Source organism: Mytilus edulis, chromosome 1, assembly GCF_963676685.1.
Source record: "Mytilus edulis chromosome 1, xbMytEdul2.2, whole genome shotgun sequence".
NCBI classification, from domain to species: Eukaryota; Metazoa; Mollusca; class Bivalvia; order Mytilida; family Mytilidae; genus Mytilus; species Mytilus edulis.
In genome coordinates, this window is record NC_092344.1 from 54882755 (window position 1) to 54900597 (window position 17843).

A 17843-nucleotide genomic window follows, 5' to 3' on the forward strand; every position below is an offset into this window, starting at 1 on the left:
GGTACCGTTGATTTTATTATATTTGTATCTATATATATAACAAACAAAAATGAAAAGAGAATAATTTTGCAATACCTTTTGAATAGTTTACTTCCTAGCTCATCTAGCCCCTAGCATCTTGTCCAGGCACTGTCACTACTAAAAACCAATAAATGTATTCTAATCTGAGGAACAATTCGACCTTTTAACAATTTTTTTTACTAATGATACTGACGACCCTCCACAAAGTAATATAAATAGAACCATACAAATAGTAAGCAAATACATATAAAAAAAAGATGTGGGATGATTGCCAACGAGATAATTCTCCACAAGAGACCAAAATGACACAGAAATTAACAACTACAGGTCACCGTAAGGCTATCAACAATGAGCAAAGCCAATTCCGCATAATCATCTATAAAAGGCCCTGAAATGACAATGTAAAACAATTTAAACGGGAAGACTATAGCCTTATTTATGTACAAAAAATAAATGAAAACGAATATGTAACACATAAACAAACGACAACCACTGAATTACAGGCTCCTTATATCATGTTCTCAAATCTAGATATCATCTCTCATTTAGAAAAGAAAAAAAAACACATGAAAAAATGAACCTAGAAAAATGTATTATGTGTTGCTCTCCTAGCTACAAAATGTATCCAAAATCAAAGATGTGGAACATATTCTATCATAATCATTTGGTAACTAATGCAATTAATGTCTCTTCCATGCCCGTCTTGAACATAAAAACTAAATAATAAATAACCAACACTCCTAATGCTCAGATTGTTTGTCATCGTCCAACACAACTAATAACATCATATAGGAAAAACATAGAACTCCTTTTGTCATAAGACACTGTCAAACATCCAAACATACTATCCACACTCATATGTGTCCACACTTGTTTTGTTAAAAAAAAGAACCACAATTAAATTAAATCTTGATCACTCAGGAATTAAGGTTTTTATGCACTCTGTCACAACGAGAAAATTATATCATTTCATTGCTATTAACTTTTATCGATACCTCTGTTGTTAAACTGTATGTTCACAATTTAGGAATTTTGTCGTTAAAAATACAGATTTCGTTTAAATAGATAGTAGTAAGTAGTTATGATATTTTCCACATACCTCGCTCTGATATCTATGAATTTTACGCTCTCGTTTTAGTTATTTTTTCAGTTGTTTAAGTTTTTATTTCAAATTTGTTTAAAAAGGAAGGAACATGCCACAGCCTGGACAATTAAAAACCAAAATTAGAAAAAGCAGATAACAGCAAAACCTACAGTAAGAAAATAAAAGAAATCCAATTGTCCAAATAGTAAATACAGCTACATGTACTGTAAACAAAGATTTAACACACAAAGCCTCAAGAAAATAGAATATAAACAAGTATTCAAATAAAAAAAAACTATCGCTACGACACATTTCGGTGGTCATCTATGACAAATCACCGTATCCATAACGGTCAACCAAAACATAATAACGTTCTCAAACTTTCAGAGAGATTACTTCAACTAAGCCATTTAATTATAACTCTTTGCTTATGGTTCGCATTTCTAAAGTTTTTTTTATCTAAAATATTTTATTGATCGAACTTTGTATCTTGTCCACCAAAACCGGACCTTATAATTCAAATTATTTCAGTGATGAAGCTCTCAAAACATTTCTTTCTTCTACAAGATCGAAATATTCCTATATAAATATTTGAAGTCATAGCTATTTAAACGGTTCATTTTAACAAATACAAGTTAAAATTGATTCATTCATATTCATATCTTCCTGTTTATCAGGTTGTTATATGTATATGTGTGCATATAAACGAACCATCTATTGACTGTATGTAATAAAAAAGAGTTATCTCCTAAAAAGTCAATGTTTCGATTACGCCTTAAGCAGTCATGTGTGTTATCCTTGACAGACGGAATGTTTATGTCTTATCCTGTCAAGTGTGAAAGTATATACCTGCGTACACTTGTCAAACAACTTAACCATATCTGATCGTATTTGGATCTATATTTTTGTTCGCTTTCGTAGTAAGTAAAATAACTTTAGAACTTAAAAGTTGATTTTAATTAAAAAATGTTAAACTTGTTAAGACTGATTATGCTATATATCTCGATGCAATTTTCTGTAGCCAAGAAGAAAACGAATTGCATCGTCACACACTTTTTACTTGGTCGGTTAGGGAATTTAAAATTACATTCAAAGGGGAATATGCCGGCCATTTAAGCAGGAAGAAGCTCTTATTTAAAACCCTAATTTGAAAAAAAAAATACATATGTAACATAAACTCTTCCTTAACATTCTCAAGATTCATTCTTTATCTTGCTACATAATATATGTATCATAAATAAATAAGACAATTGTACGTCTTCCACGTCTTATTGTTCATTTCATTTGAAAAGGTGAGTAATTTTATGTAGTATCTTTTTTAGTTTTGATCTCAAGTCAATACTCAAAAAGTTAATTTTCAAGTCGTTTTTTTCAAAAGTATGTCTAATTAAAACGAATTTGATATAAATTCTATTGAAATTGTTCAAATTGATATGGTTGACACAGTGTTCTTTATGAATAAATAAATGTCGTTTGTGTTCATCGAGGTATGATGATTGAACTAACGTATGCGATAGGAGATGGCAACAGTGTACAAGAAATCGATAAATAATAGAACTGCAAATTTCCGAACAAAATTGATGTGCAAATATTTTTGAATTGAATCTTTGTTTAGAAAAAGCTGAATCCATTTTCGTTAAATATCATTGTATCCTTATTTTTCTAAATTGTTTTGTGCATACACGGTGTTTATTATCTTTTAAGTTGCGTGGGTGGTGGTTTGATCTGACAACACCCTTAATTTAAATTTTTGTTCAATCATATTTTGAAATTGTATTAAAAATTGAACGAATGGGTCATTATGTAGAACGCTAATCCTGATATTGATCCATTGATCTTGAAACACAGCTGATGCAGAAAAATCCATTTTATTTTAGTATCTTCATAATTATATGTTGTAGACTAGGTGTGGTTAATACAAGACGACAATAATGTGTAAGTACTTTTCATTTGTGATTTTTAACCAACTCGTGCGATTTTTAAATACAATTGTATTCGAATGAGACTATGTGATATAAATATCTATCCTTTCAGACCGACATAAAAAAAGAATGGGAGGTCTCGGTTCTTTACCCACTACATATGATAACCGGAAACCGATTGCAACACAGGATAACTGGTGGCTAATTTCATATTGTGTTCTTGTTTATCACTTGTAAAGTTTTTCTTATATTTGTTTTGTCTTTGTATCTGCTGTGACAAAAAGTAGTTTTTACTTGTTTCGCAAATAAAGAATTAATAAAATGACAAAAGAGGGAAACTAGAAAAAAATCTGACCATCTATACGCAGGGTTGCCTTATCTTTTACAACTCATACAAAATCTACGTGTATGTTGTATGGTATATATAATTGTGTACTTAAATTGTTTCACTGGGATAATACAAGGTAGATGACTACAAATATTGTTAAAAGGTGTAAAAAGTTAAATGACAGTTTATGTAAATGAAAATTAATGTATAGAGGGGGCGTAATTGGGGTTTAAAATGAGAATGTCTATAACACGTATACATGAGAGCATGAACATTATGTCGGTGTTAAAATTCATAAAGCTTGACCTATTTATATTTGCGAATAAGCAATACATATTATAACATAAATACAGTAGGTTATCATTGCCGTTTTGCATATAAGCATCAACAAACAACTGGTTTGAATAGTGGCAAAAAGTTTTTTTGTCAGTTTGTTCCGTGGTAAACCTGGCTACACCCAAACCACATAAAACACCTACCATTCATTTCTTTGTAACCAAGCCGTTTCCTCACATTGAGTACAAAATGATAACACGACCAATACCGAAATATCGTCATATTCCCATACAGTGTCATAAACAGATAAAATATAAATTAATGTCATATTTTACAACTACCTTGATCATAACAAACATAAATGAGTTATTTCTACTTAATCAGTTTTTTTTACATCTATATGTAAACGTTAAAGTAACTACATATGTATTAAGACACAGTCAACAGCACCCATTTTTACAAAGTAAAAATAAATTGGGTCATAAAGTGGGACTCTACTGTATTTCAATGGATAAACAGATTTTACGGTTGAAAGTGACTTTACCCTTCTTAATCCCCAAGGTTAAATCTTACAGACAAGCTCATTCAATGGGTTGTTAAGCCTTATGTTAAAGCATGCAGACTACTCCCTTAATCAATCATGGGTAGTAATCCGTAGATTTCCATAATATAATATTAGATCATTATTAAAGCTCTGTAGTTATGAAAAAGTAACTGCGTTTCATTGAGATCTCGGCCAGCAGCCACTATCACATGTTTAGTTACATGTTCAATTCGCCCATTCAAATAAAATATTATTGTAAATAGTTTCATTCTTCAAAAAAAATAATGCATTGATCAGAACTGTTGTGTCTTTATTGAATTTCAACAGTATTGGTTAATGGATTATTAAAAATAATTCGTTAAAATCCATTGTTGATAACGTTTTTTTCAGGCTGCATTGCTACATGCACAAAATCAGAAAATTGATAGCAAGTAATATAAAATTAAAAACAAATATATAGATAAAGTTTTATTGGGAAACCAAATGTTAAAATGTATCCAAAGTTCTTGACTTTAGAATTGATTCTCGCAAGAATTATAGACTATAGCGTGTACTTTAAAAAACACATTTAATCAAAATGTAATTGTAACTAAGTTACAGTTATTCAAAACAACCAAAATGATTAATGTGCAACAAAATTATTTTTTCAACGAATATCAGATTTGAGCAAACTGCGTACGGATGTTATACTGTTAATTTTGCTGAGTATATACATGTTTTTACTGTTTATGTTATATATTTTGTATTTGTTGTAATTATCTGTATATATATGTTTGCTTTGATGACTTATTTTAATTGCAACTTTATGACAGCCGGACTAAGGAAAGCAAAGAAATATGACTGGAAAGATTCTAACATGGCCTTATTTGGATCAGATACGGAAAAGAATGTCAAAAGTAAGTACTACTAATAGAATAGTACATTAAAGAAAACTGAACTGTATAACCAGTAGTATTAAAACGCGTGTGGAGTAAACCATATTAAGGCATCTTAAGTGTTTCCTTATACTTGACAATAACAAAGATAGACCATGTACATCGATTTCGATCGATAGAGAGGGAGAGAGATAGACAGAGACAGAGAGAGGACCATTATATGGCTGGAAAAATAGGACGGAAAATTAACATTAACATTAATTCCCCCGAATATCGGGTAAGCCGATGTTTTCTAGACAGATTATACATAAAAATGTACTGTTCAAAAGTGGTATCCATCTTATAGCTCATGGCAAGTAAATATGATGTCACAATCAAGGAAATGAAGATGGGGTCGTTGATACGACAAGTGTAACATATTGGTACATGTAGTCATCAGTGTAGTTAACCTGATTGTAAGGTTTAAGTCTTCGAATCAATCTCGTTATCCTTATAATGACAACCCTTCTTCGCTCGTGTCATGAAAAATCAGGTTTTTAAGCATCAGATTTATCAACAATAAGATAGAAATGACTCGTAATTGTGACCATTCTTAAAATGAATTATAAGTTACTACAGAGACATATAATACTATATAAATAACACATAGCTGAGAGGGTGATAGAGCAGATTGGTACCCCGAGAAAACATTGTCAACCGCGGCGAAGCCAAGGTTGACAATGCTTTTTCAAGGGGTACCAATCTGCTCTATCACCCTCTCAGCTATGTGTTATTTAATTTATTATACTAAACGTCCTACCATTTTTGTCTTTTACAGATAAATTTTATTTCAAAAGGATTTTCTATGACGTCACGTACATAACAACGTTACGAGTATTAGAAATGTAAACAACAAGATGTTGGTTTTTTTTTATTTTGACAGTTAAATAATAAAATTTGATCCAAAACGTCAAACTTAAGCATTGTATTCAACTACTTGATGTAAATTCAATCCATTGTCCTTTAAATTGTCGATTTTTGATTGGTTGAGACGAGAGGGTAACATTCAAAAAAATTGTCACCCTCTCAGCTATGTGATAGAGTAAAATGACACCCTCGTATTAGCCAATCAATATGGCATTTTAACGTGAAGTATAATAAAAGAGATTGGCAACTCGGCGAAATCCCGTAATATCACACGGCCACATTTAAACCTCGCGAGATCTTCTCTTTGGGTAATAGAGTCTTTATCAAAGTATTAAAAGTACTCGAAGTATTATATGTCTCTGGTTACTAGTATCATTTCAGTGTATTTTTTGCTTTTATGATTTGTAAATTCCATATAATACGCATTGTGTATGACTAACTGCTCGATTACGTTTATGTATCTTGTTTTAATATAGTGAAAATGAAAAAAATGCTCAACTTCTTTACTAGAAGAGGGGTGAAGGATACCAGAGAAACAGTCAAACTCATAAATCGAAAATATGCAGACAACTCCATGGCTAAAAATGAAAAAGACAAACTGACAAATAATAATACACAAGAAGCAACATAGACAACAAAAGACTGAGCTTTCATAAGTATGAGCAATTCATGATTAAAATAGATAAAAAATTATCGCATGTAACATAGAATCTATTCCAGAAAAAAAACATTGCATTCACAAACTCATACATATACAAGATCTGCGAGGTAAGGCAGTGTATTATTGAAATAGTTCTAATAAAAGAGAGGCGAAAGATACCAGTTGTACAGTCAAATTCATGTTAACAAGTTCAACAAATAATTTAATGCTTGTATGCCATTTAGAAATAAGCTGTCTATTTTCAGAGGAATCCGCTTTAACTGAACCAGCCTGGAAAAATGCGGGTAAAGACGTTGGACTTCAAATCTGGAGGATAGTTGTGCGTATTTTTTTTTTTTTTAAAGTTAAATAAGATATTTCATTCGGGAAAGGGATATATGCCTTACACATATAGTTAGAATATCTTTAATATTTATCAGTTTTCATCAGCTTACCCCTATCTCCTCAAACACACACAGTGAACAAATATTTGGAGCAAAACTTTATGCTACTGTAAAATTGGACTGGCACAAAACTAAAACATATGAAATATGAAAACAGTAAAAATGAATAATGACTTTCGAAAATGATAGGCCATGATAGTGACAAAAATAAACAGGCGTGAAATAATCTTAGGAGCCCCCATTTAAATCTTTATTGTCATATAAACAAATTAATAAAAACAATGTGTCATGAAAAAAATATGCAACTGTACTGTAACAGTAAGACCACCATCATAGTAGAACAGGATTAACATATCAAATTTAAATATTTTTTTATACAGATAACGACTGAACCCACTTTCTCAACCTGAGTAGACGTGATACAATCAACTAATAAATGAATAGTATTGTCCTTGCATTTATCATATTGACGTATCTGAATCTTATTCCCTTAAATATTCTTGAATAATTCTTATATGATTTGCATATCTATAAATACTTGAATTGGATTGGTCAATTAGAATTTTTCTCAAAGTTTACACTTCGATAAACCATGTTTCCGAAACTACTTTTGTAATCTATTAATGCGCAATACACAAGCTTGCAGTGATCCCGGGATTTTCAGCAAATTGAGATTTAAAAACAATTACATAACAGTTGTGACTATTCTAGTGCATATATAACAAAAAAAGAAATAAATTGAAAGCACTAAAGCTTCGAAAATGTATAAAAATAAAATTTAATAAAATTCCGCGAAATTTCATGAAGGATTTGGCGAATTTACGTCATGGCAAAACACGACGTCATTCGATTGGAAATTTGCAAGGGAAAGATTATTTTGTTACGTGTACGCTTCAAATTCGGATAACATTTAATTAAAATGAAGTTTTTGAGGTAGGTGCTATTTCATTTAAGATTCCGTTGTATTTATCGGACATTTATAGTTTTTAGAAAGTCAAGATGGCGGCGTACTTCTTAGTTACGACTTGCCATTGTGCTTTTGATGGTAAATATATATAGTAGCCATCAACAAAACAAATGTTTATTAAATATCACAAATGTTTGGCTGAAGAATTATAAGGATTAAACACATTTTTTCTAGAGGTTATTGATGTGTAAACCGGGGCTCTTACTCACAAACTCAACATAAAAGTCCTTCGGACTTTTATTCAGTTTGTGAGTTAATCGCCCCGGTTTACACATCAATAACCTCTAGAAAAAATGTGTTTAATCCTATAGTAAATACAATTAAAATTTAGTATATTCGGACTTTTTCTTTCCATATTAGATCATTTGTCTGGTTTGCTTTATATTCTTTTTGATTTTTAACAGAAATTTAAAGTCACCAACTGGGCTAAGGATGAATACGGTAGCTTTTATAATGGAGACTCGTATATCATACTTAATGTAAGTAATGCTTTATAAAACATATTTATTTTCAGGTGAGTGTCATATACATAATACATTATACATTTAGGACATTAAGTTAATTTGAAACATTATAAAAGAAATGTTATTCTGTAGTATTGAACGAGGATGTAAAATCACTTAATAGATTGATAAACATAATATTTTTATAACTTCAAAAATTGTCTTTACAATACAAGGAGTTTTGCTCGAATACGTGTTAAATAAATGAATTCCCCTTTATAATATGAAAAGCATTCACAAGCTCATGTGATTAAACTGAACTTTCGCTTTGAGCAACTTTACTTTGAAGTTTTCATATTAACATGTATCTTGTTTGATTCATGATTCAAGAAATATCAAGAATTGTGATTTTTGGTTTAACTTACTTCACAGTGGTAATCATTGTTATTATTTATTTTGTAGACTTATAAAAACAAAGATTCAGATAAACTCTTATATGATGTCCATTTTTGGATTGGGAAATACAGTACTCAGGTAATTTCCAACCATAGTAAACAATCTTACAATCATTCCACAAACATCATTTTGTTTTACAAGGGAATTTAAATCAACAAAGTCTTTGAGATAACTTTCCTGAATGTAAACGGCCGTTGGCAGATCATCTTGAATAAAAGCCATGGTCAAAGTTTACTGTTTCTGTAAAATATTTTACTTATTTGGTATACCAATTTGATCCTAATACCGTTGACTACTTTTCCTTAAAACAATCTTCATTTTAAGTTTCTTTCTATTTTTGTTGAATTTTATCAAAACAAAAAACTTAAGTTGAAGTGAATGACATAAAATTATGTTTTTTTTTAACTCAGTGTTTTATTCAAGCACCACTGATAATTCTTCTGTAGAGAAAACGATCGTTGGGGATTCCAAATTATAAGCTTGGTATCTTTGATAAGTTTTCACAATGTATTATTTTTACAGGATGAATATGGAACTGCAGCCTATAAAACCGTAGAATTAGATACCTTACTAGATGGTGTACCCATTCAACACCGAGAAGTTCAAAGTAATGAATCATCCATGTTTAAAGGCTACTTTCCATCAATAACGTAAGACACATCTTTTGTTGTTTTTCCTGTATTTTTGTTTTGTTTTGTTTCTCTTGTTAGTATTATAATTTTCTTTTAAATACATTGTGCCATAAATGTATCTGGAATAATCTGTTCAGCAGGTACCCTCGAAACCAAAAATGTGAAAAACACAGTTGTCTAAAAATGTTGCAATCTTGGATTTAGCACCGTTACAGCATTAACTAAAAATTAAAAAAATACCATTACATTTGCTATATAGTTACAAGGCTTCTACTCTTATGCACTGTAGCGGTACGGGTCCGTCAGTGTTATAAAAAGCCACCGATTTCAAACAACTGTTTTCTTAACTAAACTTTATTTTTTATGTGTGTTTTCTATAATAATAAAGTGGTTTATTATACATAAAAAAAAGAGTACATTTTAATTATTCTTGATTTGTAATTTAAAAAAGAAGCAGTGTTTCTGTTTTCTTGTCATGATATCCCAATTATCATTTCTTTGCAATTAATTTGAGACTATTTTTCAATATATTTTAGTCTGATGGAAGGTGGAGCAGAAACTGGATTCAGAAGCGCACAAAAACAAGCAGAAATCAAACGGCTACTTCATTTCCGTGGTGATAAAAAAGGAGTTGTAGTTAAAGAGGTATATAGTTATGAAATACATTTATTAAGCTAGTACTAATAACAAAATGTATACCTTCTTATGTTAAGACTTTGTGTGGAAGGAGAGTATATGCACATTATTTTAACGTTGTATTATACAATAGACAAGTTAAAACAAGAGGGTTTCAGTTTGATAAGAGTGTTCAGATTTTTTCTAAATATTTTTGTTTTTTTGCATTTTCCTAAAAATAAAATTCCATTAGATACTTTAGTAACCGCACACAAGCGTACTTCTGCACAAAATACCAATCATGTCATTTTGAACGGATTATTCACAGAATTAATTATAACCACGAATATATTTGTATCTGTTATAGGCAGTTAGAAACTTTTACTATATTGCTATTCTGCAAACAATGTTGTAAGTAATTAAAATATATTTTCCTTCAAAACTTGATCTTCTATTTTTGTTCGCATAGATTTTGCGGAAAAGAAGCAAATTGGATTCCAATGATGTGTATATATTGGACCTTGGCTTGCAAATATATCAGTGGAATGGTGAGAATTGTAACAAAGATGAAAAATTCAAGGTGAGCTACATAGTATAAATTTTTGTTTTAACAGATTTATTTTAATAATGGCAGATCTTTGAGTGTCTCTGTTAAATATTTTCATACTTTTTAGCGATTCATATATAGATATAGGAAGATGTGGTGTAAGTGCCAATGAGACAACTCTCCATCAAAATAACAATTTATAAAAGTAAACCATTATAGGTCATTGTACGGCCTTCAACACGGAGCATTGGCTCACACCGAACAACAAGCTATAAAGGGCCCCAAAATTACTAGTGTAAAACCATTCAAACGAGAAAAACAACGGTCTAATCTATAAAAATAACGAGAAACGAGAAAAAAACCAAACTATTTACTATTTCAAAATAGCACTTGCATATTTTTGTATAAATACTTACATATTGTGGAGGGCAGTAATATAAGGCGGTAAATGGATTTTGAATATTTTTGTCGTTGTGTTGCTGTCGCATTAATATACACCCAACAACTCATTTTATTCTTATATTTGAATAAAACGAAACAAATCATGAGAGTTATTATGCACCTATACATTTATAGAAAATATAATTTACTTCCAAAAGAAAAACTTTAGTTTGAAATGATACTCAATTTGCATCCTTAGCCAGATTTTGCATCATTAGCTATCAATTTAAAAAGAATTTAAGTATCAGAATAAAATTGTTTTGGCGAAGGCCTTAATATTAATTTTGTATTATGTAATTCAGGCAATGCAATATCTCCAAGATCTGAAAAGCAAACGTAGTGGAAAGGCTTCAGTGGAAACACTAGATGAAGTGGATACACCTGATACAGTAAGTGTCAAATCAAATGATTCAGTCCTGACGTGTGTACAGAGTGATTACACCTGATACAGTAAGTGTCAAATCAAATGATTCAGTACTGACGTGTTTAGAGTGATTACACCTGATGCAGTAAGTGTCAAATCAAATGATTCAGTACTGACGTGTTTACAGAGTGATTACACCTGATACAGTTAGTGTCGAATCAAATGATTCAGTACTGACGTGTTTACAGAGTGATTACACCTGATACAGTAAGTGTCAAATCAAATGATTCACTCCTGACGTGTGTATAGTGATACACCTGATACAGTAAATGTCAAATCAAATGATTCAGTCCTGACGTATGTACAGAGTGATACACCTGATACAGTAAGTGTCAAATCAGATGATTCAGTACCGACTTGTGTACAGAGTGATGCTTTGAAAAGAACTGCAATTGCGTAAAAATACTCAAACATTGAGGAATGAGATAAGGACATGGAAAATGAAAAAAGTATTTCAAATAATAATGTTGTAAATAAGTCATTACATAATTTGTAATATTGCTCCAAGAGTGTATTAATATAATTTTTCATTTTCAGCACAAATTTTACAGCTATCTTGATCAGGATGACGAGGAGGACGATGATGATGAAACATATGAGGCACAAAAATTTAGAAAAACGTTACATAAGTCAGTAGAAATTTATTCTATATAATGTGAAATAATTAGCAACTGATGTGTCAAATAATATTATCAAAATTGAGCTTAAACAAGAGCAGATACTTAAAAAAAACAAACAAGAAAAAAGATACGCTTCACTAAAACTAAATTTAAAAAAAGTGAAAAGTGTGCTGTTTATAAATTTTCTGTTAACTTATTTATTTCAATCATTCATAATGTCAAAGAATGCTGTTTATTTAAAATTGTTTTCATAATAATTGCATTAATACCATATATAGCGTATGCATTTGAGTGTAGGAATCCACGAAATACTTAGCCTGAATCTTCTTACAAAAATGTTATTTTCTGGTAATTATAGGCAACACATGTTTCCATTTATTTCAGATTGTCAAACGAGTCTGGTGAATTACAATTTTCATTAGTTAGTGATGGTACTGTTACAAGAAATGACTTCAAATCTCAGGTAAAACAAACAACACAAACTCAATTAGATTTGTTCTACTGAAAGAAGTGCGCTGCATCAGATCATACAAACCAAGACAGAACAGAGCTCTTGGCATCTACTGAATGCTGAAAATATAAATGAACTTTATTCTAATAGATGGAAATTTCAGAATCCTTTTTTTTTCATTTTTTTAATTGAACATTCCTATTTGAAAAAAAATCCTTGTGGCCTTGTAATGCAGATAATATTAAATATAATAATGGCATCATTACAAAAATGAAACAGTGACAAATAGTTGTAAAGTTGCCTTATTTAGTTGCTTTTGTACACATCAATCTGGTTTTCATTCTTTACCAAACTTTATTAAATTTTATTTGTGTTGGAGACAAATCTTTCTTTCGAGGGATGCATATTAATTTCGACTTTTCACATTTTATGTCCAAATTAATTCAAAAACCACTTGTAATGATGAATAAATGTTATTTTGCTGAAGAAACAAATCCACATTATTTTGTAATTATTCCTTCGTTTTACATCTAAAAGGTCATCAATATCTTTTTTAAACATTATTTTTCTTTCTTTTGATTGTTTTTTGTTGACTTAGAATATACATTATTTCGCCTTTATTATATTTGATATGACACTGATTTTTCCTTTCCAGGATGTCTTCATATTTGATACACAGGGAGAGGTTTTTGTATGGATAGGTAGAAGAACCAGTGAAGATGAACGTAAGAATGGAATGGCATACGCTCATGTAAGATCATTTTGCCTAGAATAAACTGGATCTGTTATTAATTTAAACATTTATATTTATCCGACGTTGGTTGTAAAATATATAAGGTATAAACTAAGAAATGTTCCATGTCATTTAAAGTAAGGTGGGCCAAGTGAAAAACTATTGGGAACATCCAGAAATGTAGATCATATTAAGCAATTTGTAAAGGAAACAATCACTATTTGTAATGTTGAAAAACATGTATTGACTTATGAAATTCAAAATTCATTCTTTATAGTTTGGAAAAAAAACATCATTGTTCACATAACAAATATATCTTAACGACAAAAATAACACAATGTCTAATGAAAATATTATTTGAAAAAAATGTATATCTTCTGTGTAAGCCGGTTGTAGTACGTTTGCAATCAACAAGCTTATTGAAAATGTATTTTTGTTGTAGAAATATCTAATGGGAACAGATCATCCAACTATACCAATAACAGTTCTAAACGAAGGACAAGAATCTACGGTCTTCAATTCTGCATTGGGAAATTAGGAATTTATATACTAAATAACTTTAAAAATTTGCTTTCAATATATATTTTAATATACATTTGCTGAGTGATTTGACCATTTATACTTCACAAATATAGACTTACAAACATTTCTGTTATTTCCATCAGAAACATCTTTGATCATATTCTTGAGCCTAAAGACGTCTTTCTGTTAATATTTTCAATCATTTTTAGCAGAAGTTGGTATTGGATAAACTCATATTTATACATAAATAAAAAAAAAGAAGATGTGGTATGATTGCCAATGAGACAACTCTCCACAACAGACCGAATGACACAGAAACTAACAACTTATGGCCACCGTACGGCCTTCAACAATGAACAAAGCCCATACCGCATAGTCAGCTATAAAAGGAGAACGACAACTGTATAACGATTCAAACAAGAAAACTAACGGCCTAATTTAAATACAAAAAAAATAACGGAAAACAACTATGTAACACATCAACAAAGTTAACGACAATAACTGAATTACAGACTCCTTGCTTGGGACAGGCACAACCATACAGAATGTGGCGGGGTTAAACATGTAAGCGGGATCCCAACCCTCTCCCTAACCTAGAAGTCATTAAGAACAATGTTGGATAAATTATTATAACAGACACCAATTAACCAACCTATAAAACTAACATAGTTCTGGACTGAAATTATCAAAGTAATTCTATATTCAGTAGAAACTGATCAAAAATGATATCCAACAACCTTTGCGAAATTTTTGGGAAAGCAGTGATAAAACACATATTTAATTCATTTGACCAAATAATCAAATTTGGTGCTGACATCTTGCACATTTTATTACGGTTTGTCGTTGATAGAACTATGTAAAACATTTTATTGGAGGTTCAAAATTTAATTCAAATATTTAAGCAGTAATTTGCTCGAAATTTCATATCATGTCAATTAAGTGCAGGTAGTTTATGCAAACCAAAACTCAAAAACTAAACAGTTTCAATATTTTATTAACATTGAACAAAGTCAATTCATGTTATTACTTGAAATCAGAATACCAGTTGAGCAGTTCGATTTCAAACAACAAAGTGCAATTGGGTACGAAATTTGAATAAACTGCAAAAGCTTGATAGAAACACTTACATATACCCTCACGACACTTACCAAAGAGGAAATCCTAGATAATCATAGATCTGTTCTATGTTCCTTTGGAATTTCAACCAAAGATGATGAACTAGATCTTCCATCAATGTATTGGATACCTAAACTACATAAGTGTCCTTAAAAACATCGGTATATTTCTGGGTCTTCCAAGTGCTCTACGAAACCTCTTTCTATATTATCAACATCTATTTTATCAGCAATCAAAGACGGGCTTCAAAATTATTGTGAAACTGCCTATTCTAGAGGTGGAGTAAATCAGATGTGGATACTAAAAAAATCCAAAGATCTTATGGAGTACATACAATCTAAATCTCTTTCAACTTACAATAGTATTAACACATTTGACTTTTCTACACTTTACGCAAGTATTCCACATTCTAAACTAAAAGACAAATTAAAAGAGTTAGTATTACTTTGTTTCATAAAAAAGAATGGCCAACGTAGATACAAGTATATCTTGTCTTGGGGAGGGATAAGTCCTACTTTGTAAAGGATCACACTGATTCAAACAAAAAATTCTCTGAAACTGATATTATCAAGATGCTTGATTGACAACATATTTGTTACGTTTCGGAGGACGTGTTTTTTTTAAAACAGACTGTCGGCATTGAAATGGGAACCAGTTGCGCCCCTCTTCTTGCCGACTTGTTTCTTTATTTTTATGAGGCTAACTTCATACAGGAACTTTTTAGGAAGAAAGATAAGAAGTTAGCAATATCCTTAAACTCTACTTTCCGCTATATAGATAACGTTCTTTCACTGAATAATTCAAAATTTGGTGACTTGTTGAACGCATCTATCCCATCGAACTAGAGATAAAGATACAGTTATGTCGGCCTCATATCTTGACTTACATCTAGAAATTAACAATGAGGGTCGGTTGAAAACAAAACTTTACGACAAAAGGGATGATTTCAGCTTTCCAATTGTGAACTTTCCATTTCTAAGTAGCAACATTCCAGCAGCACCTGCATACGGGGTATATATCTTCCAATTGATACGATATTTCCATGCCTGCATTTTCTATCATGATTTTCTTGATAGAGGGTTGCTGCTCACAAGGAAGCTATTAAACCAAGCGTTCCAATTGGTGAAGTGAAATCATCCCTTGGTAAATTTTACGGACGCCATCACCAGTTGGTTGACCGTTATGGAATAACTGTTTCACAAATGATATCTGATATGTTCCTTACGTCGCAACTGCAATCCCCTTCCCTTTCATGAATGTGAACTTCCGAATTAGACTATTTACCGGATTTAAACATAACCAACACGACAGGTGCCACTACGTGTGGAGCAGGATCTGCTTAACCTCCGGAGAACCTGAGATCACCCCTAGTTTTTAAATGGGTTCGTGTTGCTTATTCTTTAGTTTTCTATGTTGTGTACTATTGTTTGTCTGTTAATATATATGTTCAAACTCTTTTGGGTCATTTTTTAGTAGCAATAAACAAAAAAACTATGTCAATTGGACATAGTTTTTGATACTATATATGCCCTTGAATTTTACTAAATAACATTTTTGTTCGCTTTGGGAATTCCGTATATCGTCAGATTATCGGAATTCCAATGGGGACTAACTGTGCACCACTTATTGCGGACCTGTTTTTGTATTGCTATGAGTTACAATTTATGACAAAAATAAGCAAAGACCCATCGAAACAACATCTGATAAACAAATTTAATAATACTTTTAGATACTTGGATGATATTTTGGCTCTCAATAATGACGACTTCAGTATGTATATTAAAGAAATTTATCCTGCTGAACTTACTTTAAATAAAGCTAATACTAACAATGACCACTGCCCTTTCCTCGATCTTGATATCTATATCACTAACAGAAAGCTGAATACTAAAATTTATGATAAAAGAGATCATTTTTCATTTCCTATCGTTAATTATCCATTTTTAGATGGTGACGTTCCCTTGTCACCATCTTACGGTGTTTATATATCTCAACTTGTACGATTCGCTCGTGTATGTAACAATGTTTTAGATTTTAACGAGAGAAATTTATGTATTACTGAAAAATTATTACACCAGGGTTTTCGATATCACAAACTAGTCAAAACATTTACTAAATTTTATCATCGGTATAAGGACATCATTCGTAAATATAGCTCAACATGCAGACTTCTTATAACGTTCATGTATTTCACATCCAATTTTTTATGGAAATATTCTTTATAAAGCACAAAGGTGTCAGTATTCACCTCAAAAACTAACAAAACCTTTGAAAAGACTTATTAAGAAGGGATATAGTTACGATTCTGTTGTCAGGTCATTAAAGATTGCATATTTTGGCGTTAATATTGATTCACTTATAGGGTCTTTGCATCGGAACTAGACACATTTATTCAAAAACCAGTTGTTGGCATGACACGGGTTATGTTCTTCTCGTATATGTTAGGATGGTATAATACTAAACTCCTAACGGGAAGGATTGTGCCTGATGTTCATATGATGAAATCATAATCTTTCAGTCAGTTTAATTGAAGTCTGGAGCTGGCATGTCAGTTAACTGCTACACTACCAAGAATTTACTCACGTTTTTTGGTACATTTCTACCCTCGTGTATATCAGTACTGTTCGGCAAGACAGAAAACTTGTAATGTTATACTTTTTGTTTATAATTCATTACTGTTTTTGGCAGTACTGTTTCAGTACTGATTTTGACAGTACTGTTTCAGTACTGTTTCAGAGATGTCTACACAAGATAATGTCACAATTATCATGTACCATACTACACTCACCTAGATACATAAGTTTTTGCAGTTCCAAATATTTTTTGAAACAATACATATTCAAATTTAAAAGATTAACCACACCAAATCGACTGCT

The 17843-nt window shown here is 31.0% G+C and overlaps 1 protein-coding gene across 3 annotated transcripts; it reads left to right on the top strand.

Annotated features, from left to right (window-relative positions):
* The first annotated feature begins 1789 nt into the window (after positions 1 to 1789).
* LOC139514299 (gelsolin-like protein 2) lies at positions 1790 to 13976 on the top strand. Of its 3 annotated transcripts, none has more exons than XM_071303355.1 (14): positions 1790 to 2025; positions 3007 to 3040; positions 4988 to 5071; positions 6863 to 6936; positions 8372 to 8446; positions 8873 to 8944; positions 9389 to 9516; positions 10035 to 10143; positions 10583 to 10693; positions 11404 to 11490; positions 12063 to 12154; positions 12530 to 12608; positions 13252 to 13347; positions 13772 to 13976. In XM_071303355.1, the coding sequence occupies exons 2-14, from the start codon at positions 3037 to 3039 to the stop codon at positions 13865 to 13867; spliced, it is 1107 nt and encodes a 368-aa protein (XP_071159456.1). In that variant the 5' UTR covers positions 1790 to 2025; positions 3007 to 3036; the 3' UTR covers positions 13868 to 13976. The 3 variants fall into 3 exon arrangements, with proteins under 3 accessions (XP_071159456.1, XP_071159466.1, XP_071159447.1); XM_071303365.1 differs by lacking the exon at positions 1790 to 2025 and adding an exon at positions 2269 to 2397; XM_071303346.1 differs by lacking the exons at positions 1790 to 2025; positions 3007 to 3040 and having other exon boundaries at positions 4981 to 5071.
* The last annotated feature ends 3867 nt before the right edge of the window (positions 13977 to 17843 follow it).